This window comes from Scyliorhinus canicula, chromosome 16, assembly GCF_902713615.1.
Source record: "Scyliorhinus canicula chromosome 16, sScyCan1.1, whole genome shotgun sequence".
NCBI classification, from domain to species: Eukaryota; Metazoa; Chordata; class Chondrichthyes; order Carcharhiniformes; family Scyliorhinidae; genus Scyliorhinus; species Scyliorhinus canicula.
The window spans coordinates 137,402,779-137,429,944 of record NC_052161.1 but is presented as its reverse complement, the minus strand read 5'-3'; the positions used below and the strand labels follow the sequence as shown (position 1 = coordinate 137,429,944).

General features: G+C 46.9%; 1 protein-coding gene across 5 annotated transcripts in view; it reads right to left on the bottom strand.

Annotated features, from left to right (window-relative positions):
• Nucleotides 1-556: 556 nt before the first annotated feature.
• Nucleotides 557-27,166, bottom strand: part of tmem201 (transmembrane protein 201) — a 175,249-nt gene continuing 148,639 nt past the window's right edge. For 4 of the 5 annotated variants that reach the window (XM_038773543.1, XM_038773542.1, XM_038773545.1 and 1 more), the window contains 2 exons: nt 13,011-13,157; nt 557-1,970 (listed from right to left, as the gene is read on the bottom strand). In XM_038773543.1, coding sequence (XP_038629471.1) covers nt 1,873-1,970; nt 13,011-13,157 — 245 coding nt within the window. In that variant the 3' untranslated portion in view covers nt 557-1,872. Of the gene's footprint in view, nt 1,971-13,010; nt 13,158-24,053; nt 24,182-27,166 lie in introns of those variants that run through there. The other variant, XR_005457413.1, reaches the window with a different exon arrangement.

The following is a 27,166-nucleotide window of genomic DNA, read 5'->3' as shown; positions in this document are numbered from 1 at the left end:
ATCTGGAAGCCAAAAACAGTGTTTTTGATGATTGTTACTCCCTTCCCCCACTACACCCCCCCCTTGCTAAAATAGTTCTACATATGCCTTCATTTGAAACGTTGCACTTTGTTCAAAGGGAGAAGGGAAACGGGATTCCTCTGGGGATTTTACTCTGCCCATTTGTCCAGCTGTAGAAGTCCATCCGCCCTGGTCATTCTCACTTGGCAGTAAATTGCGCTGTAGCAGGTCAGTCTGTACTGTGTAAGAATGTGCGGACAGGAATAATCCAATGCACCATTAACCCTTCCCAGTGCAGCACTTCTTTTCCTCTCCAAACAGTTCCTTTAGACCATTTACATCTTCCACCTTTGCACTGTGGCAAGAACGAGTTGCTGTATTTACTCATGTAAAAGTTGACGCCATGATCTTTGACGTAAACCTAATTTTTCAACTACCGCTTGTAAAAGTTCCCCCTAATTTCTCAAGGGCCAAAGCTCCAAAAATTTCAAAAACCAATCTCGGAGCTGAAACATATGCAATCTCCAGAAAATAAATAAATATTAAATAATTAATATGAAGTCATTAGTGCCGTTTTACTTTGTTCTATTGCGACAATCACTTTTGGATTTCACTCATGCCCAAAACAAGCATGCACGTTAACCCCTCGACAACATTACCCGTATCAAAGTTGACTCCATGACTTTCGGCCTAAGAGATTGGTCTCATAAATTCGACTTTTACATGAGTACATGGAGCAATAAAAGAAATTCAGAGACGTGCATCGAACCACAATGTCCAGCTTTGAAGTGACGGAAAGAACTCGTCACACTGGGAAAGGCCGAATTGATGTTAATTTTGCAACTTCTATGTCCTAATCTCAACAGATTGCTAATTTGTAGAAAAGCAGTGTGTGCAAAATGTGGCCAGTTTCTGAAGTCTGTGACACCCGTGGAGTAAGTTAACAAACAGGCTGTGTGTAAAATTCAGCGATGTGCCAAGCTCACTCTGTTTGGTTGCCCCAGGGATGAAGCTGGATGGTTGTCAAATTTGAAACCAATATTTTTTTAAAAAAAACAAACGTCTCGTTAACAATTTTACACAGTATATATTTTTTTGATCATGGACCTCTACCCAGCAGCCTACGAGTTGTTACGCTCATCACATCCAAGTCAACAAGTAGCTGGGAGGGCCCTGTCACAACGGCAGCGGAGATCCCAACATGCACCCGACTGCTGTACGATGCACCGTCAATGCCATCACACGTTACCTTTCTTCGGCTGGTGAATGCTGAACAATGATTTAACGCTAAATCAACCTCACCTTGTGAGGCATGAACAATAAAAAGAAGAAAAAAAATACGTCTGTTGGAAAATGTTCTGTAAGCAAAATCAGGCTAAAGCCGCCTTTAAAATACACGTATAAAAAAAAGAGGACAAATTCAACAATGAGTCGCCTTTAGCCGGTTAAGTTGCATTTTCTTTGTGTTCACTCAATGCAGTAGTAAGTCACGTTAATGATCTTTGTTTCTCGTGCATGGGCACCAGTGTGGTACAGGAATTGAGACAGTGCAGTGGAATATGGGTCAAGCTCATTCCAAACCCAAATATAAATGTGGTGGTGGAGGCCGGGGTGGGGGAGGGCTGAGGGGAAAGAGGGACAGATTACAATCACTGTACCTGTTGGAGAAACAGGCAAGCTTCACCCCTATTTTACTCCTTTAACTTGCCTGCACCCTACAAGTCTTTGATGTGGGCAAAGGGATGGGTTCTTGACGATGTCGAGGCAGTGATCACCTGCATCGTCGAAGCTGTGCGATGAGGAGTGGTTGACTGGACCGTCAAATCTTCGACAGCACCTCTTCGGAAGATGTCCTGAATTACTGTCTTCTGGTCAGTGAAGCCCTTGGTAAAGGTAGACTGCAGCGAAGGTCACGTTTGCAGTCAAACTTAATCCCAGAAGACTCTTCCACAGAATATTCCCACATAGTCCTTGGTGAGAGATTTTGCAACAAAATAGAACATACATATAAATATATATAAATACACTGAATGAGCAAAACAAAATATTCACAATTACAACTAATTAGTGAATGGATCAAGAAAATAAGTACTTCTTTCTAAATTAGAAGATTAAGCATTATACGTAAACAATGCAATTTTCTGCCAATTGGACCACTTTCATTCATTACTAATGACACCAAGACCGGAGATGATGCCACTAAATTGCTTAAATACACACAGCCAAGTAATTTGCTGTAAGTACAAAGTTAAGCCAAATTAAGCTGACAAGAGATGCAGTATTTTTCAAACCAAGCGAAAGATCAGGCGAGGTTTACTTGTCCATTTACATTACAAGATCCTTTCTTCACTCGAGTTAAAATGTATACTTTCAGCGCAAGCAAAACCATTTTATTTTTAAAGTTCCAGAGTGTTTAGAATATTTAAATTTATGAAACATGGGCAGCACGGTGGCGCAGTGGATTAGCCCTGCTGCCTCACGGCGCCGAGGTCCCAGGTTCGATCCCAGCCCCGGGTCACTGTCTGTGTGGAGTTTGCACATTCTCCCTGTGAAATGAAAATCGCTTGTCACAAATAGGCTTCAAATGAAGTTACTGTGCAAAGCCCCTAGTCGCCACATTCCGGCGCCTGTTCGGGGAGGCTGGTACGGGAATTGAACCGTGCTGTTGGCCTGCCTTGGTCTGTTTTTAGCCCTGTGCTAAACCAGCCTCTATGTTTGCGAGGGTCACGCCCCCACAACCCAAAGATGTGCAGGATAGGTAGACTGGCTACGCTAAATTGCTCCTTAATGGCAAAAATGAATTGGGTACTCTACATTTGTAAAAAAATTTCTGAAACATTTTGCATTTCGGAATTCGTTCTGTGATAAATCGCAGTTCCATCCATCAGCAAATTGTGCTGTCTACATTTTCTCATCTAACAAGGGGCATTTTGTGCTAAAAACATGTTTAATACTGACCTCTTTTGATTGGAATCAACTTCCAGCACAACTTCTAAAAATACTGGCAGATTGAAAATCTCATTGAACTGTGCGTACAAACTATGGGTAACCCTGACTTATCCCAAACAGAAAGCTAGAAAAAGGGCCCCAGCCCTTGGAAAGAGCACCCTACCCAAGCCCACACCCCAACCCCATTCTCGTAACCCAACGACCCCACCCAATCATTTTTTGGACACTATGGGGCAATTTATCATGGCCAATCCACCTAACCTGCACATCTTTGGACTGTGGGAGGAAACCGGAGCACCCGGAGGAAACCCACGCAGACACTGGGAGAACGTGCAAGACTCCACACAGACAGTGACCCAAGTCGGGAATCGAACCTGGGACCCTGGAGCTGTGAAGCAACTGTGCTAACCACTGTGCTGCTCACGTATTGTAGAGGTGAATTGTGCTGCCTTAATCCTTGCTTTAGAGAAACCATTTGATAGAGAGAAATACTCTCATTAGTGCTGCAATGGAGCTACACCGGTATAAACTCACTGATAACCCACTCCGGTTAACCGTTTCGCAAACTAGTGCTGCCTCTGTTCTCCTCAGGGCGGAGAGGGGAGGGGGGGGGGGACCTGATTGAGGTATGCAGAATTATAAGGGACATAGGGTAGATAGGATGAAACCTTTCCCCCTAGGCGAGGGGTGAATAACCAGTGGGGTATGGATTTAAGGTTATGGGGCAGGTGATTTAGAGGGGATTTACTCTGAGTGGTTGAAGCAGTTCCTGACCCCCACCCGATCCAGCTTGGAAAGGTTTAGCAGAGGGGCATTTCTCTGCACTGCACAACTTCCATCTCAAGTGTTTCCCTTGCGCTCCAGTGACCCGAAGTGAAGCAGTTTTTAGGTTTTTACCTTATCAGAGCGCTATCCCACTTCAGTTGCCTTACATTTAGACTTGAAAGCTATCAATCTTTTATCTAATTACATTGCAGGCACGGTGAAATGACTCAGGAACTTTATCCGAAAACAGGCACGATCTGAAATCCGGCACAGACCCGGTCCGGAGATTGCCAGGAGACACATACCTGTAATACATCCAGTGACTACCACTGTTCGATTTGACATCTGATCACATTTAAGAGGGGTGTGAATGTTTCTCGCATTTCAGTACCGGTGTTGTTGACAGGATGCAGTTTTGCTGCTAGGCTGAGATTATCCTTTTCCTATACTGCATCTCTCTCCTGCCGTCATGAACACAGCGCACAACACAACAAATCTGCCTTGTCAAATCCCTCACAGTCTTGCCCCAACAAATCCCTGCAACTCCTCCAGTCTTACTTCCCCTGCCACAACCTCAGGCCCTCTGGCCTTTTACATATCCTACCTCTGTTCGCAGCCCACCAACCCATCACTGGTAGCAGAACCTTCCCGTCCCTAAATACCAGGATAAATTTATTAACTCACTAACCCTCCACCCGTATTAAAAACTCTCTCAAAATCCATCTTTTAAATCAGGCTTGCATGACGTGGAGATGCCGGCGTTGGACTGGGGTGAGCACAGTAATAAGTCTTACAACACCAGGTTAAAGTCCAACAGGTTTGTTTCAAACACGAGCTTTCGGAGCACAGCACATTCATCTGAGGAAGGAGCTGCGCTCCGAATACTAGCGATTAAAACAAACCTGTTGGACTTTAATCAGGCTTGCAGCCATTGCTCCTCCCTCCTCTCAAATATAACTGTAGTAATCACATAATATAATCATAGAATCATAGGGCCTTTGGCCCTCCAAGCCTGCGCCGACCATGCTGCCCGTCTAAACTAAAATCTTCTACACTTCTGGGATCCGTATCCCTCTATTCCCATCCTATACATGTATTTGTCAAGATGCCCCTTAAACGTCACTATCGTCCCTGCTGGAGGCTATTCAGCCCATCAGCAATTTGTCATGGCCAATCCACCTAACCTGCATATCTTTGGACTGCATGAAGAAACGGGTGCACCCGGAGGAAACCCACGCAGACACGGGGAGAATGGCAAACTCCACACAGACAGCGACTCAAGCCGAGAATCGAACCTGGGTCCCTGGCACTGTGAAGCAACAGTGCCAACCACTGTGCCACCATGCCACCGTTCTTCCCAATGTGGCTCCAATGTCTGTTCCTAAATCACTTTTATCCGTTTTCTACCCGAGTGAAGTACAGCAGAAAGGGGCTGGTTTAGCACAGGGCTAAATCGCTGGCTTTGAAAGCAGACCAAGGCAGGCCAGCAGCACGGTTCGATTCCCGTATCAGCCTCCCCGAACAGGCGCCGGAATGTGGCGACTAGGGGCTTTTCACAGTAACTTCATTTGAAGCCTACTTGTGACAATAAGCGATTTTCATTCTTTTTTTTCCAGTGCATTTTCTACACTGTAGCTGCTATAAGTGCAAGTTGTTGCAGAAATTGTTTGTACTTCAAAATATTGACAATGGCAATTAAAGGGCCACTCTTCTTGTTAACAAGACCCAAGTAATCACTTACTTCTGATCTGAAACTTAAAGCTATTGTCCAATCCATCGGTGAGTTTGTATTCGATGGTCTTTGAGGGAAAACATGAATATTTTGTTTGAAACAAACCCTGAAGCTGAGCGTGCACACCTCAGTTTGTGCACAGCTAGCCGAGGTTTGCTACAGCTTTGACCACCTATTTTAAAAAGAGTTTTTGTGTCACCACCTTTCTCGCCAACAGGAAAGCTGCAAATCATCACTTAGCACGGAGTCAAAGGTCCTTTCGTGCGAAGATCACATTGGTTGCAATGAACGCCCAAGCACAAAGTGGAGCCACCTTTGGGAGATCTTTTCAGTAATGCATTGTAATGAAATAATTAATGCTAATCCGCCATCAGTTCACTTGGACAATGTCTTCATTTGAGCACCTTTCTCTTTCCGAGCGGAACAGTTATTTTTAGCTAGAATCCCCTCTGACATGAAGAGGAGGGATATTCCAAAGGTTTAGGTTGTAACAAACTATTGCAAGGGTCAGTGCATAAATTGGTTCATCTTAATTGGCAACACTATCAGCTCGGAATGAGAAAGTCATGGATCCATTGAGCAATGAATCTAGATGTACATTTAGGCTAGAAACGTCTGGCTGCTCACGCCGCCATGATCTTACAGTCCCTGCTGATAGCACCCCCCCGCCGTGGATTTCCCTGCGGCGAGGGTTGCATTCAGTGACGGCAACGGCAGGGCCAGAAGATCCCGTCGCCGGCCAATGGTAGACCTCCTCTACTGCAACGAAACATACGGCAGGTTGCGCGCAAAATCCCGAAAATTACTGACTTGCTGCTACACCGACAGAGGAATTGTCTTTTGGACGAGATGTTAAGCCAAAGCCCTACCTGCTATTCTCAAGTAGATGTAAAAGAACCCATAACACCGGCATTTCTCCAAATATTATTATTCTGTGGATGCGAGTGTCGCCGGCTAGGCCAGCATTGATTGTCCTTGCGAAAAATGGTGGTGAGCTGCCTTCTTGAACTGCTACAGCCCACGTGGTGTAGATATACCCACGGAGCTTTCTCTCGCGGTTTGATATAACGCAGCAGCTTGCAGTGAAGAATCAGTTAAGGTTGCTATGGATCTGAAGTCTCCTGTAGACCAGACCAGGTTAAGGATGGCAGATTTCCTACCTTGAAGGACAAACGGCAGGCATTCAAGGAACGAATAGGTAAACTCCAAAAGTTGTTTATCCCTGTCTGGCACAAGAGTAGAAAGGGAACTGTGGCCAAGCCACAGCTTACAAGGGAAATTAGAGAGAGTATTAGATTCAAAGAAGAGGCAGACAGATTAGATAGAAAAGGCAATAGGCCTGAAGATTGGGAACAGCTTAAAATTCAGCAAAGGCAGATGAAGGGATTGATTAAGAAGGGGGAAATATGATTTTTTGTGGTGACCATGGTCTGATTGGCTGCACAGAAGGTGGCTCCTGCGTGGAAGTGTTGGTTTTGGCCCTTTCTGCCCATTTAACAAGCGACCCTTGTGGATAAAGTGTGAAGTGAGAGCAGAGTGATGGTTTCTCTCCCAGAAACAAATCTTGACAGGGGGATTAAGTAGGGCAGTGTTTTTCAAACTTTTTTCCCGGGGACCCATTTTTAACAACCGGCCGACCTTCGCGACCCACGCCGGCCGACCTTCGCGACCCACGCCGGCCGACCTTCGCGACCCACGCCGGCCGACCTTCGCGACCCACGCCGGCCGACCTCCGCGACCCACGCCGGCCGACCTGCGCGACCCACGCCGGCCGACCTTCGCGACCCACGCCGGCCAACATTCGCGACCCACGCCGGCCAACCTTCGCGACCCACGCCAGCCGACCTTCGCGACCCACGCCGGCCGACCTTCGCGACCCACGCCGGCCGACCTTCGGGACCCACGCCGGCCGACCTTCGGGACCCACGCCTGCCGACCTTCGCGACCCACGCCGGCCGACCTTCGCGACCCATGCCTGCCGACCTGCGCGACCCACCATTTTCTATTACCTTGTTTGTTGCTGACAGAAATGGTGGAAATTGTTTTGGGTCTCTTTGGCCCCAATGGTCCCTTTGGCCCCCCCGAACTTGAAAAAGAGGCTGCGACCATATAAAAAAAAAAGCGGCCCCACTGCGCATGCAGGCCCGATCATCAATGCTCATGCGCAGTGCAGACAAATTTTAAAAATCTGTTCCTGGCCATTTTGAAGGCCGCTCGCAGCTGGCATTATTAAAAGCTGGCTGCTGCGGCTTTTACGCACGGATTTGGGCGATCAGGAACACCACACCAGACGGCTCCACGACCCTCCCGTGACCCACCCATTCGGGGATCGCGCCCCCGAGTTTGACAATGCCTGAAGTGGGGTGCTCTTTCCAAGGGCCGGTGCAGACTCGATGGGCCAAATAGCCTCCTTCTGCACTGCAAACTCTATGATTCGTGAAACAGACGGGGTTTTATAGCAATCTGGTAGTTTTCTGATGATTATGAATCCTATTCCCGATTTTATTAAGTGAATTTGAATTCGCCCACTGATCTGCTGGGATGTGAAACTGTGTCGCTGAAGCATTGGCCTGGGCCTCTGGAGTACTGGCCCAACAACATTACCTCAATGCTAAGATCTGCTTAAAGATTGATCGTCCAGACATTGCTGCAAACAAGTGAGGAGAAAAATCATCGGGTCATAAATGCTTTCGCTTAATAGTTTTCAAAACATTGGAGTTTGTGGGGGTTGGGGGAGAGAGGCCGAGTAATCACTGGACAATCGGGGCTGGGAAGTCACACATAACAAAACCTCCGGGAAGATGACAAACCTAAACTTGGGGCACCAGAAGTAGACTACATTGAAACAACTTAGTCACAGAGGCATTGTTAATGCCGCAGCGACGCAATACAAAAGACACTTTTGTCCAGTATAACTACAGCAAATGATTTGGAACCGACTTTGCAAGTCACTGCGCACAGCACAGGTCACACCCTTATTTCGTTCGAAGGTTACAAGCAGGCAATGAATATGCTGGGCTATGGGGCGATTAAGCTCAGGGTGAATTATCCTGACAGTCATTTTGCCACATTATGCTGGCATTTGTCTCTACGGTTATACCAAAAACGAGTTCAGAGGTTAAGTAAAAAATTGCCAACTCACTAGCAGGGGCTCAAGAAAACAGATGGGTAAAATAGCACGTTGTTAATTTAACACCAACGCATCCAACAACAAAAGAACTGCCTGTATGAAATGCACATGCCTTTAAGGATTTATTTTTCTCCAATATATTTACATCCTCCTGGATTTACTGCCTCTCCCAGACTGTGATAGGGGTTTCTTTACTGGCATTTTGTTTATTAAATGAATTCGCAAGAATGAATGTGCTTCTATACTAATTGTCCAAAAGAATTCCTCAGACCACACAATTAGCATGACAGCTATCCTTGGTTCCCCTTCAAGTTGGGAGCCTGTCATGTCCACAAGTCTTGACCCCAAGCTGCTCGTCCACTGTTAGAAAACACAAAGTATCATCTTTTCAAGCAGGTGCTTCCTGATGCAGCTGGGAGCAGCGCTCAGGTCAAAAAGTCACATGCCAGAGGCAGGGAGCCCAGCCGCTCCAGCCTCCAGGGAAGGTCCCAGGGTTTCAACAGTTTGTTACAGGAAGTGTCTGTCAAAAGCCAAAAAAGTGTCAGTACAGCACTGACAGCCCCACCACCACCACCCTCAACACCAGCAGGAAAATCTCGGCCAGGAATGGAAGAGGGCAAAACAACTGCAGAGATCATTTGGTGGCCACAGTACTTCACTAACAACGTTAAACCGTCCCACAGGTGAATGCAATGCTACAGAATTAAGACCACAGGAAGGTTTCAAACAGATCACATCACAGACGTGATTAAACTTCAAATTTAACCCTTTTTAGTACCGTGTCCACTTTTAGTAGCTTTCCAAACATGGATTTCTTACACAAAGTCTAAAAGCAATTAAAAAATCCACTTGTGAAATAATTCCACCTGATCTCTTGAAATAGCCAATTAATTTAGAGATGTTGTCCCAAAGGGGTCAGGGGCTCTCCCCATTGTCTATTCTTCATCAGTGCTCCTGCAGGCAAATCTACTACAGAAGGCGTCACAGTCAAACCCGGCCTCTATCCCGCCACTCTTTCCAGACGGTGAGAGGCAGTCACTACATCAGGGGTGAGAACACCGGCTGATTTCCCCCTCTCCCTAACCCAGTAATAATGAGAGACACTGCAATGCAGAGATCTTTAATAAGGTGTCTAAAAGAGGAGGGAGTTGGCCACGCGGCCTCACAGAGCTCTTCTCCGCCATTCAATAAGATCATGGCTGACGGGATATCTCAGCTGTACTTTTCCATCTTATCCCTCTTATTCCCTCAATGTCAAAAACTCTGCCACACTCAAGTTCTAAAAAAGAATTATTTCATGCGACGTTGGTGTCGGTGTAAAGGCTGGCATTTGTTGCCCTTCCCTTCTTGAACTGAGTGCCTTTTTGGGCCAGTTCAGGGGGCAGTTAAGAGTCTGTGGGTCTGGAGTCACATGTAGGCCAGACCAGGTCAGATTGGCAGATTTCCTTCAGTGAGCCAGATGGATTTTTAACGACAATCAATGACAGTATTATGGTCACCATGACTGAGGCGAGCTTTCAATTCCAGATTAATTCATGAATTGAATTTAAACTCTACCAACTACCCTGGTGGGATTAGAACCCATGTCCCCAGAGTATTACTAGTCCGGTGATATTACCGCTATGCCACTGTCCCCACCAGATTCTTGAACAGCCCTCTGTGACAGAAGATTCACAAACCCTGACCCCAACTATTCTGCTTCACAGTGCTCAGCCAGCAACAAGGTCGTAAGTACATTTCCCTCACTGAAAGAATGTTGGCACGTCATTTTGACTGCTAGGATCATAGAATTTACAGTGCAGAAGGAGGCCATTCGGCCCATTGAGTCTGCACTGGCCCTTGGAAAGTGCACCCTATCTAACCCCACACCTCCACCCTATCCCCGTAACCCCACCTAACCTTTTTTGAAGACTAAGGGTAATTTAGCATGGCCAATCCACTTAACCTGCATATCTTTGGACTGTGGGAGGAAACCGGAGCACCCGGAGGAAACCCAAGCAGACATGGGGAGAACGTGCAGACTCCGTACAGTCAGTGACCCAAGCAGGGAATTGAACCTGGGACCCCTTAGCTGTTAAGCAACTGTGCTAACCACTATGCTATCGTGCTGCCCATTGCATAGTTCAGCACTGTTTGGGGTTGTTAATGGGGCAACAAAAACACGGAGCATTGCAATGGCGAAATACTCCTCGTGTATCTCACCTCTCCAACTCTTTCCAATAAAACTCCCTCTCACAGAATATATCTGCCTTCATGTGGTTAACCCAACAGATTGCCCCATCCTGGCTGATAAAATCTTGGGATATGATGTGACGTTTTTACTGACTCAACACCAAGTATTTTTAGGCTTTGTAATTTACCCTTCACATCATTTTCCAGCAGCTTTAAATCATGTCCCTATCGGAGGAGAGGCAAATAGGGAAGAGCCGGCCAGCTTTCTATTGGAATAAAGTTGTCATTGGAAAAATTATTGCGGCATCAAAAAAAAAAGAAGTGTCTTATGTTTGAACATTGCTCGGGCAGCAAAGTGGCGCAGTGGGTTAGTCCTGTTGCCTCCCAGCTCCGAGGTCCCAGGTTCGATCCCGGCTCTGGGTTACTGTCCGTGTGCAGTTTGCACATTCTCCCCGTGTCTGCATGGGTTTCACACCCACAATCCAAAGATGTGCAGGCTAGGTGGATTGGCCACACTAAATTGCCCCTTATTTGGAAAAAAAAAAAATGGGCACTCTAAATTTAAAAAAATTTTTTTGAAAAATGTTTGAACATTGCTGTTCATTAGCTCTAAAAATGGCTGGCAGATGGGAGAAGAAGGTTGGGCCCCGTATCTAAGGAAAAATGCGCTGCCCCTGGAAAGGGTCCAGAGGAGGTTCACAAGAATGATCTCTGGAATGAAGAGCTTGCCGTATGAGGAACGGTTGAGGACTCGTTGGAGTTTAGAAGGAAGAGGGAGGATCTTATTGAAACGTACAAGATACTGCAAGGCTTGGATAGAGTGGACGTGAAGAGGATGTTTCGACTTGTAGGAAAAACTAGAACCAGAGGACACCATCTCAAACTAAAGGAAAGATCCTCTAAAACAGAGATGAGGAGGAATTTCTTCAGCCAGAGGGTGGTGAATCTGTGGAACTCCTTTCCACAGAAGGCTGTGGAGGCCAAGTCACTGAGTGTCTTTAAGACAGAGATAGATAGGTTCTTGATTAATAAGGAGGTCAGGGGTTATGGGGAGGAGGCAGGAGAATGGGGATGAGAAACGTATCAGCCGTGGTCAAATGGTGGAGCAGACTCGATGGGCTGAGTGGCCGAATTCTGCTCCTATGTCTTATGGCTGTTTAAAAGGCTGGGGGTCAGAAAGAGATCATGCAATGGAACCTCCAGCAACATATTTAACCAGACTTTGTGATCTTATTCTTTCCCTTTTTAAACCCTAGATTTTGCGATTTTAAAATGTAATATTTAATTTGATATCTACATGCTCAATCCAGCCACAAAAGATCCTCAACTTACACATCAATGAATAGCAATCCGTTGCAATTTGGTAACATAATACAAATTGTCACCCACTTTCCCCCAGGACATGTTAGATTGCGACATATGAACAGATGAATTAGCAGGAGGAGGCCACTCGGTCCCTCGAGCCTGCTCCACCATCGAACAAGATCATGGTTGATCTGATTGTAACCTCAACCCCACAATCCCGCCTTTCACCCCCTTGTTAATCAAGAATCTATCCAGCTCCACCTGAAAACTATTCAAAGATTCTGCTTCCACCTCCTGCCGAGGACAAGGCTTCCAAACACTCATGGGCTTCTGTGAGAAAAATTACTCCTCGTGTCTGTCTTAAATGTCTTCTACTGCAATGTTAGGCTGCCTTCCGTGCTCGCACGCACACGATGCCAACTCACTGTGCTGAGGTTTCTGCTGAGGGATATCAAACAGAGGGCGATGATCAAAGGGGCAAACCTACTTAAACCGACTTGCATCTGCATGCTATGGTACAACTCTCTGTTCGTTTTTAAAAATTTAGAGTACCCAATTAATTTTTTCCAATTAAGGGGCCAATCCACCTAGCCTGCACATCTTTGGATTGTGGGGGCAAAACCCATGCAGGCACGGGGAGAATGTACAAACTCCACACGGACAGCCGGGATCAAACCTGGGACCTCGGCGCCATGAGACTGCTGTGCTAACCCACTGCACCACTGTGCTGCCCCCAACTCTCCCTTCTTTATAAAACTGCCGTACTGTCGGAAACGCCACAGGAGGAACCACTCATGAATAAATAAACAGACTACAAATTGATAAAATCACAGTAAAAAACTAACAGCACCTCAAAGTAAGATTTAAGAAAATCTAATTACAGAAATTAACTCGTTAAATTCAAGGCAATCCAGTTATAGACAACTGGGAAGTTAGACACGTTGCTAAAGACCATACCTTTCCATCTGCTGGTGGTGTCACTCATCTGGTGGCCGACAGCATTGGTGGTGGTATCTACCACACATGCTGAGGATCTGGAAGAGCTGCCTTTTCTCTGGGCAGTTGTTTCACTGTATATGCTCCCTCCTTCCACAGACTTGGCATCTGAAGGTGTAAAATAATACAAAAACACAGTGAGAGTATTGCAGTTAAAGAGACATTGTGATTTCTTTACCTGGTATATCATCACTTAAAGGCAAATGTGATGTGAGAGATTCTGGCCTGGAATGCACGGCCTGGATGTGCGGTGGAGGCAAGTTCAACCGAGACAGATTCTATGATTATTTGAGCGGAAACAATGTGAAGGGCTACGGGGAAAATCCCAAATGATATTCTTGTGTTATTCCTTGTTCGCCAAGTGAATGGTCAGCCATGCTGGGATGGGCGGTGCGGACACAGGGAGGGCACATATGGGTGGCATGGTAACACGTTGGTTAGCACTGTTGCTTCATAGAGCCAGGGTCCCGGGTTCGATTCCCAGCTTGGGTCACTGTTTGTGCGGAGTCTGCACGTTCTCCCCATGTCTACGTGGGTTTCCTCCGGGTGCTCCGGTTTCCTCCCACAAGTCCTGAAAGATGTGCTTGTTAGGTGAATTAGACATTCGGAATTCTCCCTCCGTGTACCCGGACAGGCGCCGGAATGTGGCGACTAGGGGATTTTCAGTGCTTTTATTTTTCATAGAATTTACAGTGCAGAAGCAGACCTTTCGGCCCATCGAGTCTGCACCGGCTCTTGGAAAAAGCAAAAAAGCACCCTAATTAACCCCACCCTCCACCCTATCCCCGTAACCCTGCAACCCCATCTAACCAAAGGGCAATTTATTATGGCCAATCCACCTAACCTGCACATCTTTGGACTTGTGGGAGGAAACCGGAGCACCCGGAGGAGACCCACGCAGACACGGGGAGAACGTGCAGATTCCACACAGACAGTGACCCAAGCGGGAATTGAACCCGAGACCCTGGCGCTGTGAAGCCATAGTGCTAACCACTAAGCTACCGTGCTGCCCATTGCAGTGTTAATGTAAGCCTACTTGCGGCACTAATAAAGATCATTAAAAAAGTGACAACAAGAGAAGATTTTGGCTTCGAGGAGAAATCAGAGGAGCAAAGTTCAAATCAACATACACAGGATTAGAATTTTAGCCAACATGTAATCAATGGGGAAGGAAAGGGTTAACAATCTGCACATCAACTGGTAATTTGGTCACATCAAAGAAAGTAAAACCTAAAATCAAATAGACGAATGAAAGAACAAAACAATGTTGAGTAACATGGGGGGAAAAAAACATTTAACTTTACTGCTGCCAGGTGCACACAATGTGATTAACACCATTCATTTCACCTTCACGACATTTTGCTAACAGATATAGACCCATTCCCCATTAATCAAAGGCACTGACAACAACAATCACAAAGAAAATAGTGGCAACACAGACACTCAGTTAGGATTTGCCTTCAACCCGTGCCATAATTCCAGTTAGTAGCTCAGAATGCACGGTCTTGAGATTCAGCTTGTGCCACTAGACTAACACACAAAATTTTTAAGAGAGCTTGACAGGGGGATGCAGGAAGGGTGTTTCCCCGGGCTGGGGTGGTGGGGCGGGGCGAAAGAGGGCATCTAGAAACAAGGGACACAGCCTCTGAATAAGGGGCAGCCATTTAGTCTGAAGCGAGGAGGAATTTCTTCAATCAGAGGGCGATGAATATTCAGAACTCCCTGCCCAGTCACTGAGGGACGGTGATCAATAGATCTCTACATATTAGGGATATTTTTTTAAAAAATATTTTTTATTGCGTTTTCATATTTTATATTGAACAAATAACTTATTAGAGAGAAAAAAAAACACGCAAAAATTAACATGTATATTTACAGGTAAGCACCTTCGTAATAACAACTGTGGCCGCCCCCTTTAGCCGGCTTACATATTTTACATTCACCAATATGGCCGAGGCACATGTTTATAGGCATTTATTTACAGTTTGGTTTTGGGCCTTGGCTTGCCATCAAACCCCCATAACGAACCCGTAGCCCCCCCCCCCCCCCCCCCCCCCCCCCCGGCTACCTTCCCCTGATTCCCGTCCATTTTCCCCTGATTCTTGGCCACCCGACTATTCTTCCTCTTGTATGTTGGCCACAAACAGGTCCCGGAACAATTGCATGAATGGCTCCCACGTTCTGTGGAAGCCGTCGTCCGACCCTTGGATGGCGAATTTGATTTTCTCCATTTGGAGAGATTCCGAGAGGTCGAACAGCCAGTCTGCAGCTCTGGGTGGTGCTGCTGACCGCCAGCCAAACAGGATTCTACGGCTGGCGATCAGGGAGGCAAAGGCAAGGGCGTCCGCCCTCCTCCCCAGGAATAGATCTGGCTGGTCTGAAACCCCGAAGACCGCCACTATCGGGCATGGCTCCACCCTCACCCCCACCACTTTGGACATAGCCTCGAAGAAGGCTGTCCAGTACTCCACAAGTCTGGGGCAAGACCAGAACATGTGGGCGTGGTTGGCCGGGCCTCTTTGGCATCGTTCACATCTGTCCTCCACCTCCGGGAAGAACCTACTCATACGGTTTCTTGTTAAGTGGGCTCTATGTACCACTTTTAGTTGCGTCAGGCTGAGCCTTGCGCACGTGGAGGTGGAGTTGACCCTATGCAGTGCTTCACTCCAGAGTCCCCACCCTATCTCAATCCCCAGGTCGTCCTCCCATTTCATTCTTGTTGCGTCCAGTACGGTGTCATCCCTTTCTACCAGTCGATCATACATGTCGCTACAGTTCCCTTTCTCTAGGATACTTGTGTCCAGTAGGTCTTCCAGTAGTGTCTGTCGTGGCGGTTGTGGGTACGTCCTTGTCTCCTTTCGTAGGAAGTTTTTGAGCTGCAGGTACCGTAGCTCGTTCCCCCCAGCTAGCCAAAATTTCCCTGTCAGTTCGTCCAGTGTTGCGATCCTGTCGTCCATGTATAGGTCCCTGACTGTCAGTGTCCCCCCGTCCTGCCTCCACCTTTTGAAGGTGGCGTCAGTCAGTGCTGGTGTGAACCTATGGTTGTTGCAGATGGGAGCCTTGTCCGACATTTTGGTCAGGCCAAATTGCTGCCGCAGTTGGTTCCAGGATTGGAGGGTGGCTGTCACCACTGGGCTGCTGGAGTGTTTTTTGGGTGGGGATGGGAGTGCTGCCGTGGCGAGGGCCCGGAGGGAGGTCCCCATGCAGGAGGCCTCCTCCACACGCACCCACTCGGCTTCTGGCTCCTGGATCCATCCCCTTACTCGCTCGGCTGTTGCCGCCCAGTGGTAGAATTGTAGATTCGGGAGGGCTAGCCCCCCCCTGGATTTTGTTTTTTGTAGGACCTTCTTTGGGATCCTAGCATTTTTACCCCCCCATACGAACGCCATGATAAGTTTGTCCAGCACTTTGAAAAAGGCCTTGGGGATGTAGATTGGAATGGATCTAAACAGGAAGAGGAACCTGGGCAGTACGTTCATTTTGATCGTCTGGACTCTCCCCGCGAGGGAGAGTGGGAGTGTATCATATTAGGGATATTGGGATAGTGCATGAAAATAGCATTGAGGCAGAAGATCTGAACCGTGACGGTGCAGAAGGAGGCCATTCGGCCCACCATGTCTGCGCCAGTTCTCAGAACGAGCATTGTGACTGCCATGCTCCTGCCTTTTCCCCGTAACCCTGCACATTGTTTCCGTGCAAATAATCATCGAATGCCCCTTTGAATGCCTCGATTGAACCTGCCTCCACCACACAACCAGACCTGAACCTCTCCCATCACGTTTGCTTCCTTTGCGAATCACCTTCAATCTAGATCAGTCATCAGGCGAGAATTAACCAATCAGCTTGGCAGCTCTGACAAGGTCAACATTGGGCTGCGCTGATACCTTGGTGACCTTTTAGATTGCTGCCAAATTGAATGAACGTTGCCTTTGCTTAAGCTGCTTTAATTGATTGAGAATTTTGTTGGGGTATTTGCTGTCCACGTCAGAGAAGGCCTGCCAGCTGTAAAGTCCACGCTCACAAGAGTTCTTTCTTCAACAACAACTTGTATTCATATAACACCTTCAGCGGTGAAATATCCCAGAGAACATTATAAAATAAATTTGATGCCCGGCCCCACAAGGAGACAGGAGGGTAGATGACTATAAACTTGGTCAAAGAGGTAGGGTTTGAGGAGGAGAGAGAGGGAAGGCTGGAGGGGCAGGGAGGGTATTCCAGAGCTGGCCGATGAAGGTATGATGACCGGTGAGCATGTGGTGAAAGGCAAATGCTCTGTGTGCAACTTGGGACACCGGCAGAAGAATTTTGGATGACCTCAAGCTTAACCTAAAGCATACACTCATGGCAGTGAAGGGACTTATTCACAGCTATGAGTGACTCATTTTATTCAATATTGTAGCACATGGTAAAAGTGAAGTTTAACCCACCTGGGGACTCACAGGGAGCAACAGGTCCCACGATTGCAAAGTTACAAAGGACCAGCATTTAGGTTCTTACAAAATGAAGGTTATAAGCAAAACTGAAACCAAGACTGATTGGCCATCAGAAAGAAAGAAACAAAAAGAAAGATTTGTTATTAAAAAGCAGCTTCCACGACCCGGATGTCTCAAAGCACTCTCGAGGCAATGAAGGACTTTTGAAATGGAGTCACTGCTGTAATGTAGGAAACACAGCAGCCAATATGCACACAGCAAGCTGCCACAAACAGCAATCTGATAATTTCTGTGTGTTATTGATTGAGGGATAATTATCACTCCCCAACTCCTGCCATAGGACGTTTCGCGTCCAACTGAGAAGGCAAGACAGGGCCTCGTTAAATTGGCGGGCAGCACGGTAGCAGTGGGTAGCACCTTGGCTTCACAGTGCCAGGGTCCCAGGTTCGATTCACGGCTTGGGTCACTGTCTGTGCGGAGTCTGCACGTTCTCCCAGTGTCTGCGTGGGTTTCCTCCGGGTTCCTCCCACAGTCCCAAAAGACGCGCTTGTTAGTTAACTTGGACATTCTGAATTCTCCCTCAGCGTACCCTTGTGCATCTATGCTTCCTCAGGAAACTAAGGAAATTCGGCATGACCACATTAACCCGTACCAACTTTTACAGATGCACCATAGAAAGCATCCTATCGGGCTGCATCACAGTCTGGTATAGCAACTGCTCGGCCCAGGACTGCAAGAAACTTCCGAGAGTTGTGAACACTGCCCAGTACATCACACAAACCTGCCTCCCATCCATTGACTCCATCTACACCTCCCGCTGCCTGGGGAAAGCGGGCAGCATAATCAAGGATCCCTCCCACCCGGCTTACTCACTCTTCCAACTTCTTCCATCGGGTAGGAGATACAGAAGTCTGAGAACACGCATAAACAGACTCAAAAACAGCTTCTTCCCCACTGTCACCAGACTCCTAAATGACCCTCTTATGGACTGACCTCATTAACACTACACCCTGTATGCTTCACCCAATGCTGGTGCTTATGTACTTACATTGTATATCTTGTGTTGCCCTATTATGTATTTTCTTTTATTCTCTTTTCTTCCCATGTACTTAATGATCTGTTGAGCTGCTCGCAGAAAAATACTTTTCACTGTACCTCGGTACACGTGACAGTAAACAAATCCAATCCAATCCAATCCGAACAGACACCGGAATGTGGCGACTCGGGGATTTTCACAGTAACTTCATTGCAGTGTTAATGCAAGCCTACTTGTGACAATAAAGATTATTAAAAATTTTTTTTTAAAGAGTAACCAATTCATTTTTTCCAATTAAGGGGCAATTTAGCCTGGCCAACCCCCCTACCCTGCACATCTTTGGGTTGTGGGGGCGAAACCCAAGCAGACACGGGGAGAATGTGCAAACGCTACACGAACAGTGACCCAGAGCCGGGATTGAACCTGGGACCTCGGCGTCGTGAGACAGCACGACTAACCCACTGCGCCACCGTGCTGCCCCAGTAAAGATTATTATTGAACTACTTTTTTCAATTGCAATTCCTCACAATCACACAAGAGTTTATTCACTTCTCCGTACTCGCTGGTTTTTAAAAAAATGCGGTTAAGTGAAACCTTGAAATTTTCAGGTGATTTGATGGTTTTACGCTGAGATTTCTCTAATTTTTTCAACAAATAAAAACGTCACCATGCCCAGGGCTAATAGCTTATCATTTTGACGATTAATCTGTGCACCGTCATTCTGTGCGATTGAGCTGTTTGACAAGTACTTAAATCTATGGGCTAAACCTTTTGTTTGATTAATCCCCGTAGATGGTCTTCACTTCCTCTCGTTCTAATTTCTTCTTTTTTCCTGTGGGAGTATCACTGTCAGTGCCAGGTGTTGCACCCGCTCTGTGGGATCCCCTCATTATCCGAGGGTCAGAACAAGGCAATCTGATCTTCTTACAATCGAGTTCCGCAAACTTATGATGGACCATGTTGGGGATAAGCCTTCACTGCTCAAAATTCTCAACTTCCTTTTTACAAATATAACGCCAATCACCTTTTCTAGCTCAAAACCTCAGCTCATTAAACAAAGCGGAGAAACAAACCAGTGATTGATCCAAGTTAATTATGTGTGGTGCATTTAAAAAGACAAAAACTTTTTACATTTGCTTGTGATTTCTTGCACTCTTTTGTTTTTGTTCGTCTTGAATATTATAAAAAAATTTGAATAAGCATATCTTTTTAAAAACTGATTAATCCCATAGATGGAACTAGAGCCTTGATAACACTATTTGCAAGTTTTGGGGGGGGGGGGGGGAGAAATATAGCATATAATAATACTAGAGGAAGGGTTTACATCCTTTTATTTGCGTTTTGAACCCTGGAGAAAGCTACAAATGTGTGCTGGATCAGAGATTGCATCATTTCCAAGTATACAGGGTGGCAATGTGTTTTATGCCAACTGCCTGGCACTTCTGGCTCCTTAGGGCAGCACGGTGGCACAGTGGTTACCACAGTGGTCACACTGCTGCCTCATGACGTTGAGGACCCGGGTTCATTCCGGGTCACTGTCCGCGTGGAGTTTGCACATTCTCCCTGTGTCTGCGTGGGTCTCACAGAATAATAGTGCAGAAAAGGCCCTTCAGCCCATCAAGTCTGCACCGCTGCACGAAAGGCACCTGATCTGCCAAACCTAAACCCGTTTGCCAGCACTTGGCCCATAGCCTTGAATGTTAAGATGTGCCAACTGCCCATCCAGGTACTTTGAGGGATGTGAGGCAACCGGCCTCTACCACCGTCCCAGGCAGTGCATTCCAGACTGTCACCACTCTCTGGGTAAAAAGGTTTTTCCTCAAATCCCCCCTAAACCTCCTTTTTTCCAATTAGAGGGCAATTTAGCATGGCCAATCTACCTCCCTGCACATCTTTGGGTCAGAGGGTCATAGAACATAGAACAGTACAGCACAGAGCAGGCCCTTCGGCCCTCGATGTTGTGCCGAGCAATGATCACCCTATTCAAACCCACGTATCCACCCTATACCCGTAACCCAACAACCACCCCCCCCTTAACCTTACTTTTAAGGACACTACGGGCAATTTAGCATGGCCAATCCACCTAACCCGCACATCTTTGGACTGTGGGAGGAAACCGGAGCACCCGGAGGAAACCCACGCACACAGGGGGAGGACGTGCAGACTCCGCACAGACAGTGACCCAGCTGGGAACCGAACCTGGGACCCTGGCGCTGTGAAGCATTTATGCTAACCACCATGCTACCGTGCTGCCCCATGAACTTGTGCCCCCTCGTAACCGACCCTTCGACCAAGAGGAACAGCTGTTCCCTATCCACCCTGTCCATGCCCCTCATAATCTTGTACACCTCGATCAGGTCGCCCCCTCAGTCTTCTCTGGTCCAACGAAAACAACCCAAGCCTATCCAACCTCTCTTCATAACTTAAATGTTCCATCCCAGGCAACATCCTGGTGAATCTCCTCTGCACCCCCTCCAGTGCAGTCACACCCTTCCTATAATGTGGTGACCAGAACTGCACACAGTGCTCCAGCTGTGGCCTCACTAAAGTTCTATACAACTCCAACATGGCCTCCCTGCTTCTGTAATCTATGCTTTAATTGATAAAGGCGAGTGTCCCATATGCCTTTTTCACCCCCCTATTAACCTGTCCTTCTGCCTTCAGAGATCTATGGCCAAACACACCAAGGTCTCTTTGTTCCTCAGGACTTCCCAGTGTGGTGCCATTCTCACCCCTCTGACCCAAAGATGTGCAGGGAGGTAGATTTGGCCATGCTAAACTGCCCCCTAACTGCCCCCGCCGGCGGGATGCTCCGTTTTGCCGGCAGCCCGGGGGTTTCCCCACAATTGGAAACCCCATTGACCAGGCGGTGTAACGGAGCATCCCACCGGAGAGCTGGAACAGAAATGTGGCACAGTGGGGGCAGAGAACCCAGCCCCTGGTTCCTTGACTATGGGATTAAAATGAGCCATTGGATTCTGAACCATCACAGGATGGGCTGAATGGCCTCTTTCTGCATCAGAACATTTCTACGGTTCTTGACTTCAATCCTGCTGAGGCGGTCACGATGCAAGGCTTGTGTGTGTCAGCTGATTGTTCAGATCCTGCGTGGAATGGGACTCAATCTGGTGCTGAGGGAGGGGTAGGTTTATTGGGAATTTGAATCAGTGAGGACACAAAGGTGGTTGATATGTCAAATGGAGAATATGAAATCAGTGCAGCACGGAGAAGGCGAGGCAGCGAATAAATGTTACTCTATAGCCAGCTCCCATTGTACCAGGTGCTTTATGGTTACACTGCAAGACTGAAAATGAATGAAAGGTGTTCCATTCTCAGTGTTATCAAACATTATCACAAAATGATGGTGCTTGCCAGTCAGATAATTTTACAAGAAGCATGTCCTGAGTTGTTCATTTATCTCAAAAATACTAAAAATTCAGACCCTGATTGGCTGTTTACATTAAACTCCACCCAGTTCACATTACATTGAAAAGTTTTTGTTTTATTTATTATTTTAATATAAATTTAGATTACCAAATTATTTTTTCCAATTAAGGGGCAATTTAGCATGGCCAATCCACCTACCCTGCACATCTTTGGGTTGTGGGGGTGAAACCCACGCAGACACGTGGAGAATGTGCAAACTCCACACGGACAGTGATCCAGGGCTAGGATTGAACCCGGGTCTTCGGCACGCGAGGCCTCAGTGCTAACCACTGCACCACCATGCTGCCCTTACATAAGTTCAGTGTAAGATTATCAAGTTTATATGCAGGGGCAATGGGGTTTGAAGGGGATTTAATGTGATTGAACCATACCCACTTATCCTGCTGTGGGAAAAGAGAAATTGCTGCTTTCTGTAATAGCAGCTGTTTGGTAGTAATAATGGAACATTCTATTCCAACAAATCCGAGATGGTCACAGACTGGACCACGCGTGTTAAGAATGCAGACCTAGGGTTCAAGGAGGTTTGCAGAGTATCTACTTCACAAGTCTTTCCCTTCCCAGATGCCAGCCGCACTGCACAAATCAGAGGAAAATTACTGCCAAATTGTGCTTGTCTAGTTTGAGAAATGGTGTCTTGGAGCATGAAAGATGTGGAGGTTAGGAGGATTGGCCATGCTAAATTGCCCCTTAGTGTCCAATAGATTAGGCGGGGTTACGGGGATAGGGCGGAGGCACGGGCTTAAGTAGGGTGCTCTTTCCAAGGGCCGGTGCAGACTCGATGGGCTGAATGGCCTCCTTCTGCACTGTAAATTCCATGATTCTACGATAATGCTGAATAATATGGGTTCTTCCAAATAGAGGTGCAGCCCCACTTTAAGTTCATCTTTTGATTCCGCCATGTGGACCTCCTCCAAAGGAACAGTAATAATATGAAATGGATCCGTTCCATTCTCTCAGTTCTTCAGTCTTCATTCCGTTCCGATGTCACCTTTCATACCACTGCTTCCAATATGTCTTCCTTGTTCTTTAAATGACGATTCCCCTCCACCATGGTTGAGAGCCCTCAACGACGTCTATGCCATTTCTCACACTTTTCCTCCACCCCTTCCCCTCCCTCCTGGAGCTATGATGCACCTCCCCTTGTCCTCACTTTCCATCCCACCGGCCTCCCGATTCATCGGATCATTCTTTGACATCTCAAGGGTCCTGGCACCACCAAAAACATCTTTCACTCCTCTTTTCATCACTTTGAAGGGGCCATTCTCTCTGCGACACTCTAGTCCACTCTTCAATCACTGCCCAACATCTCCTCACATTCCCTTGCAGGCACAGGACAGGCAACTTCTTCCTGCCTTTTTACTTCCTCCTTTTCCACCCTCCAAACGCCTCTTCCAGGTGAAACAGATCTTTACTTGTAATTCTTTAAACACAACACCATGTTCGCCGCTCACAACGTGGTCAACTCTCCATTTGGGAAACCAAGCGCGGGTTGGGTGACCTCCTGTGTTCAGTCCCCAAGCACAACCCTGACCATCCAGTCACCTACACTTAACTCCCTGCCACTCTGGGCTTTCTGTCCTCAGCACCCCCACCCACAATGTTCTAACGAAGCTCAACAGAAGCTCAATAAACAGCATCGCATCAGGGCAGCAAGGTGGTGCAGTGGTTAGCACTGCTGCATCGAGGTCCCAGGTTCGATCCCGGCTCTGGGTCACTGTCCGTGTGGAGTTTGCACATTCTCCCCCGTGTTTGCGTGGGTTTCGCCCCCACAACCCAAAGATGTGCAGGGTAGGTGGATTGGCCATGCTAAATTACCCCTTAATTGTAAAAAATGAATTGGGTACTCTAAAGTTATTCTAAAAAACAGCACCGCATCGTTTGATCGGATAAATTGCAGCTTTTGAAATTCAACACTGATTGAGCGATTAGAATTTACACTTTCTCTGGATCCATTTTGTATTTCTTTAACCTCTCCCTACGCCTCGCACCATCATCCTATTTGTTGTTTAATCTCTCCGGCCTCCTATCCAATCACGGCCTTCCCCCTCCTCCCTTTCCCGTCTCCCTTAAAACAGTTACTTCTCTAACCTTTTCCAGTTCTGAAGCAAGGTCATCGATTTAAAATGTCGATTCTCTTTCCCTCTGTCCACAGGTGCAGATTGTCGTCAACATCTTCTACTTTTGGCTCAGATGACCAGCATTCACAGTATGTTGCTCTTGTATAAAGTGAGACACCTAATCAGCGCCGAGAATGATATGGGATTTCTCACTTGCAGCTTAACTTCAATAAAAGGCAGCCGCTACCTTCAATCCAACAGGCCACAGAAATTACAGGGCGGCTCGCAAAATTGAAGTCAACGTAATTATAAATGAAAAATAAAAGGAATTACTGGCAAAAAAAGACAAAACAACACTGGAATGTGACAATCAGGATTAGAAGCATCAATTCTACATTTTAATCTAGTGTTTGTTGGAATATTTTTTGAAAAAGGAGAAAAACAAACATTACAGGAATCATTTTAGGGCCACAGTGAAAGGTTGCTTTGAAAGTAGCTGCCACGAGGAAGGCAAAGATTCGCCCAAAAGATTGATTCGCAGAATGATCGATTAATCTGTCACCTCTGAACAGGGTCATCGTTTTACAGGGCTGGCCAACATTGAGGAGTTTCAAACAGTGTTGTGTTTGAAAACCAGAATGAGTAACTGTGAAGTCTACCGCCGACAAAGACAAAACCAAATATCACAAATAACGAGTTGCAAAGTCTTTGATTCTCGGCACAGTGGTTAGCACTGCTGCCTCACAGCGCCAGGGTCCCAGGTTCGATTCCGACCTTGGGTGACCATCTGTGTGGAGTCTGCACGTTCTCCCAGTGTCTGCGTGGGTTTCCTCCGGGTGCTCCGGTTTCATCCCACAGTCCAAAGATGTGCAGGTTGGGTGGATTGGCCATGCTAAATTGCCACTTAGTGTCCAATGGTTAGGTCGGGTTTTGGGGATGGGCAGTCAGCCTAGGTAGGGCGCTCTACCGGAAGGTCAGTTCAGTCTAGATGGGCCGAATTGCCTCGTTCTGCACTTTGGGATTCTACATTTGGCTAATTTAGCGGCCTGTACCTGCTTCCAGAGGCGCAGAGTTGGTAAGCAGACCAGACAGATTGAAGGTAACGTGTGAAAGTGTCAGAGGTGAGATGAGTGGGAATTGATTGCACAATGAGCTATGCTGATCTGGAATGCACGCTTTGTAAGAATAGGGGAAGCATATCCAATCACAACCATCAAAAGGTATATATGCTTGAAGGGGGAGCTAATTGCAAGGCGTTGGGGAAAGGGAAGGGGAGTAGGTCTAATTGCAAGGCGTTGGGGAAAGGGAAGGGGAGTAGGTCTAATTGAATAGCTTTTCCAAAGGCTGATGGACTCAATAGCTCCCTTCTGTCCTGTAAGATTGGAACTTCATACGTTAAGCATTTGGAAAAATCAGTCACAGACTAACAAGTTGAAACAAAAGGGGGGATCATTACCCAGCTGAAATAGCGGAGAAAAGTATGAAAATGCTAAATCAATTTTAATGACTTTTGCTGGACTAGGGTGAGTAAATTGAAGACAGACCTCAGCGAACCTACTGATGGAAAAAGCTGGGATGGCAGAGAGGGCTCAAGTAGCCGAATGGCCTACTCCCTGCTATCATCTCCTTCCCATGTCCCGATTCATAAAAGAAACAATTAATTCATTTCTTACCTTCTAATGTTGCTACACTTTCAAAGACGATAAGGATTGAGAGGGGGCCGGACAGGCCAAACATTTAATGTTTTTAAAATTTCACATTTCAAGTGCATGTGTCGATCAACATGCATTCTACCCATAGGAATGTAACCTGGCAAAGTCTGAACTGAATCTCCTACAAAGGCCATCCGATTAAGGACACAGGGAATAACGGGCAGGTGGTGGGGATATAAACTGGAGGGATGCAGTGTGAGGCAAGACATCAACCTGTAGCTAATGGCAGACCACAGATACAGAAGTTAACAGTCTTCCATCAGAGATCACTTACCAAGAAATTACTGTCGGTGACTAGTATCACAGAGCTGCAGCAAACTCAAATTCACTTCACAACTGACCACATCTTTGAAATGTGCACAGCATAAAGCAGGGAATCGAGGCTCAGTAATATGTTCAGGAATGCATTAAGTCATGGTTTAAAAAAAAAGTCGCTTGTGGTTAATTCCAACTGGGTCAATTAAAATATTGTTTGAACATTAAAAAAGGTTTTATTTGAGTATGTAGTCTATCCGGGGTTCAATAAAACAATGGCAATGTTCCTTTTCAATAGTCCTTTACTGGGCAGTTTGCGGAAGAGATTGCATAAAGTGACTGAAGCAAGTGGGTAGGTTTAGGGGGTAACTTTAGGAGTATTTATGTCTCTCTCGGGCAGGGCTATCTCATCCCTCAAAATCAAGGGTGGCGTTCGTCATGTTAGGCGAGTCTTCAGATGACTGAGGAGCCCGCTTCTGGATCCACAAGTTCATGCGCGGTGGGGCATGTTGTGGCATGGGTGGGGGCAGTGGAATTCGCAGCCCCCTGGTTGGCTTAGCTCTCCTACCTCTGCCACCACTGTTCTGCCTCGCTGTCACGTTGCGACGCCTGGAAGCGGCTTGTGCCTCGATGAAGCCAGGTGGAGCTATGTCGGGCCATTCGCTGCGAGGGGTGTTAATGCCACCTACCCATGAGCGGACGTATCCTTTTCCTGCCGTTAAGAGCGTTGGCCAGCAGAGAGATGGGAGAAGAGAACCTGCCGAGGGAGGTGATGCCCGGGCACAATGGTCCATCCACTGGGGTTGGTTCCGGAGGAGTAGGGCTTCGATGCTGGTAGAGGCAGCTTTGTGGAGGATGCTAGCATTGGTCTGGCGACCCTCCCATTTGGTCCCCAGGTTATAATAATAATAATCTTTATTATTGTCACAAGTACCAAAGTAGGGCTGCAGGTCTCAACGCCTCTTGACAACTGTTTTGCTGTGTGGAATTAGGACAATGGCAGTGGGGGAGGAGACAGGGGCAGGGAGGGGAGAGGGTGAAAATCAGCCCTGTGGAAAAGAAATTCAAAAACTGTCCCAAACTCCAACGGCTGAAAAGGTTCCAGCATTGCAGTAAGGGAACTCCTCCAGTTACATATCCAATTCCTGCCCAATTCTACAAGTTACAACATCCAATT